General features: G+C 39.9%; 1 protein-coding gene across 1 annotated transcript in view; it reads left to right on the top strand.

Moving 5' to 3' along the window:
- PCCB (propionyl CoA carboxylase, beta polypeptide) overlaps positions 1-3,275 on the top strand; it is a gene marked incomplete at its 5' end in the record, with an annotated part of 50,419 nt that overhangs the window by 11,610 nt on the left and 35,534 nt on the right. The window contains one exon of the mRNA XM_008590703.1: positions 2,924-3,032. Coding sequence (XP_008588925.1) covers positions 2,924-3,032 — 109 coding nt within the window. The remainder of the gene's footprint in view (positions 1-2,923; positions 3,033-3,275) is intronic.

Here is a 3,275-nt window from a genome sequence, read left to right as displayed (position 1 = left end):
AATATGTTGTTACTGTTTTTTATTTTGCACAAATTATTATCCTTAGATCAATTAAGAATAAGAAAATAAGTTTTTATTTTACCCTCACTTATTCCTTCTCTGATGCTCTTCTTTTCTTTATGTAGATCTGAGTTTCTTACCTTTACCGTTTACCTTATCTCTAAATAATTTCATTAACATTTCTTGCAAGGCAGATGTACTTGCAGCATACCCCCTCAATTTTTGTTTGTCTGAGAGTCTTTATTTCTTTCTCTCTTTCTTCTTGTTCTGGAGTTCCCATTATGTGTATGTTATACCTTTAGTAGTTGTCCCACAGTTCTTGAATATTCTGGTTGTTTTTGTTTGTTTTTTCAGCAGTGTTTTTCTTCTTTAAAATTTTGGTGGTTTCTATTGAGATATCCAGAGATTCTTTCCTCAGCCTTGCCCAGTCTATCAGTAGGTGCATCAAAGGCATTCTTCATTTCTGTTACAGTGCTTTTAATCTCTGGTATTTCTTTTCAGCTCTTTTTTTGAATTTTTATCTCTCTGCTTACATGTCCATCTGTTCTTGCAGGCTGTCTGCTTTATACATGAGAGCGCTTTGCATCTTAATTGTAGATGTTTTAAATTTCTGGTCTGATAATTCCAACATCCCTGCCATATCTGATTCTGTTTCTGATGCTTGCTCTGTCTCTTCAAACTGTGCTTTTTCCTTTTAGTATGTCTCATAACTCTTTCTTGATGGTTGGATGTGATATACTAGGTAAAAGCAATTGCTATAAATAGGCCTTTAATAAAGTGGTGGTAAGGTGTGGGGAGAGGGGAAGTGTTCTGTAGTCATATGAGTAGGTCTTAGTCTTTTAGTGAGTTTGTGCCTCTGGACTATGAGCTTCACATGGGTTTCTGAGCTCCCATCCTAGTCCCACTTTGGTGGGACAGGATAACTAGAGTGGGCTGGAGCTGGGTATTTCCCCTCTCCCATGTGGAAGGCTACAGCTGGCTGGAGTCTGGTATTTTCCTTCCTCCAAGTCATTTAGTCTTTGATAAAACTCCAGCAGATTAGGCTCTGGCTAAATAGTTTCCCCTGAGGGCAGACATTGCTAAGAAGAACAGAATACTCTGGCACATTTCAAAATGGTTCCTTTTCCCCTCCCCATGCTGGAAGCATGAGGGGATTTTTCTCAGAACATAATCATGACAACCTGGTTGAGCTGCTAGAGGCAAAACTCACAAAGGTGTGGGTGCCCCAATGACTGAGCCCTCCTGGAGTTTTTCTCTCTCTGACTTGTCCATGCTGAGTCTCCAGCAATTTGTTAGTTATAGTTCAGGCTTCCCTACATAAGCACTGGTTCCTGGGGAGGTTTGTGTTCATGAGTTTTTGCTCTGGCAAGCCTTGATTTTCTGCATTTGCCTGTCATTCTCCAATTTTGGAGAAGTTTGCTCTGTGACCTCACCTCTCTGTTAGATCTAAGAGGAGTTATTGATTTTTTTTTTTTTCAGTTTGTTCAGCTTTTTAATTGTTAGCAGGGAGTGTTAACTTCCAGCTTTTTACATGATGGACTGGAAACCAGAAGTCCTCTGTTTCTAGTTTTTTAACTGTTACCAATAATGTTGCTATGAACATTCATCTAGAAGTTTTATTTATTTATTTTACTGGTAAGGGGATCGCAACCCCTGGCAAGGTGTTGTCTGCACCACACTCAGCCAGTTAGCGCACCAGCCATCCCTATATAGGATCTGAACCTGTGGGCTCGGCGCTCCCAGTGCCGCACTCTCCCAAGTGAGCCACAGGGCCAGCCCTTCATTTAGAAGTTTTTGTATGGAGTAAGGAGGGCCTTTCTAGCCAAACCTTTCTAGCAAGATCCCAAACCAAGGAGCCATAAGATCAAAGACTGATATAACATATATGATAGACTAAGGACTCATTTTCATAGTATATAAAAAAAAGCCAACTATCCATTAGAAAAATGGGCAAAGAACATGAGCAGTGAATTCAGAGATGACTACAGTAGGATATTTATTGCAAAATCACTTATTATAATAAAATACTGGAAACAACCTAAATGACTATCAGTAGGTGACAGTTAAATTATGATACATATCCTACTATAGTGATGTGGAACGATCTTCAAGCTATAGTATTATGTTTTTTTTTTTAAAGCAAATTTGAGAACTGTGTGTAGAGGACACTGTGTTAGAAAGAAAATGTGTTAGGAAGAAAATGTTTGTGTTAGGAAATAAGAGGAAATAAATGTTTGTGTTAGAAAAAAATATATATCTATGCTTGTATGTGCATGGGTGTCTCTGTAAGAGCTGACAGTGGTTACCTTTGGGGCAGGAATTGAAGGCATGGAAATAAGGGCTGGGATCTAGACTTACTTTCCACTGTATCCCCTGTTCTTCTATTTAAATTTTTTTTTTAACAGTGTGCCTTTATTATCTATAAATTAGAAACTAAATAAAGTCTGTCCCACTCTCATAACCCCAGAGTGTTGATTATCAGTGTCTTTAAGTAGCTTCACTTAAAGTGGCTGGTTGTATACTATCTTGGTGCCTCAGTTTCCTATATAAACAGGGATGTTAATAGTACCTAGGCTTTAATGTCACAGTACTGTGAAGTGCTTAAAAAGTGCTCAGCACGCAGCAAGCTTTGAGTGAGGACCATCTGTTATTGTTTCCTACAGATGAGTGAACCTGGGATGTTAACCACACTGCAAGCTAATTTGCTGAGATAGAGTCATGCAACAAAGATTTGAAAAAAAAAAGAAATAGACAATGAGGCAGGGAAAGCTGGAGTGTTTAGTCTGGATGCGTGTCTGAGCTGCATCTCAGTCTGGTTCTATCCCCACATCACTGCCTTTTCTGCATTTGTCTTCTCAGCTGAGTGAGCTCTATGGCTCTGGCAAGATCTAAAATTGACCGTTCTAGAAATCTCTGATTTCAGGACACCTCGTACCTGTTCATCACTGGCCCTGATGTTGTAAAGTCTGTCACCAATGAGGATGTTACCCAGGAGGAACTCGGTGGTGCCAAGACCCATACTACCATGTCAGGTGAGAGCCCCTGAGGATGACCTTATGGTTTTCAAACATTGAGAAGAGGACACTGTCAAAGGGAATGGTGACAGTTTTTAAAAGTATCACTTAACTGGTGGAACTTATTTTGAAAGATTGTGGTACAGAGTGTTGCCTACAGAACCACAGTGATAAAAGTGGATTTAGTATCTCAAATTTATTTTAAGGGCCGGCCCGGTGGCGCACTGCTACAGTGCGCTGCTTGGGAGTGCGGCGGTGCTC

The sequence above is a fragment of the Galeopterus variegatus genome, unplaced genomic scaffold (genome assembly GCF_000696425.1).
Source record: "Galeopterus variegatus unplaced genomic scaffold, G_variegatus-3.0.2 Scaffold6308, whole genome shotgun sequence".
NCBI lineage: Eukaryota > Metazoa > Chordata > Mammalia > Dermoptera > Cynocephalidae > Galeopterus > Galeopterus variegatus.
This window is presented reverse-complemented; position numbering and strand designations above follow the sequence as displayed.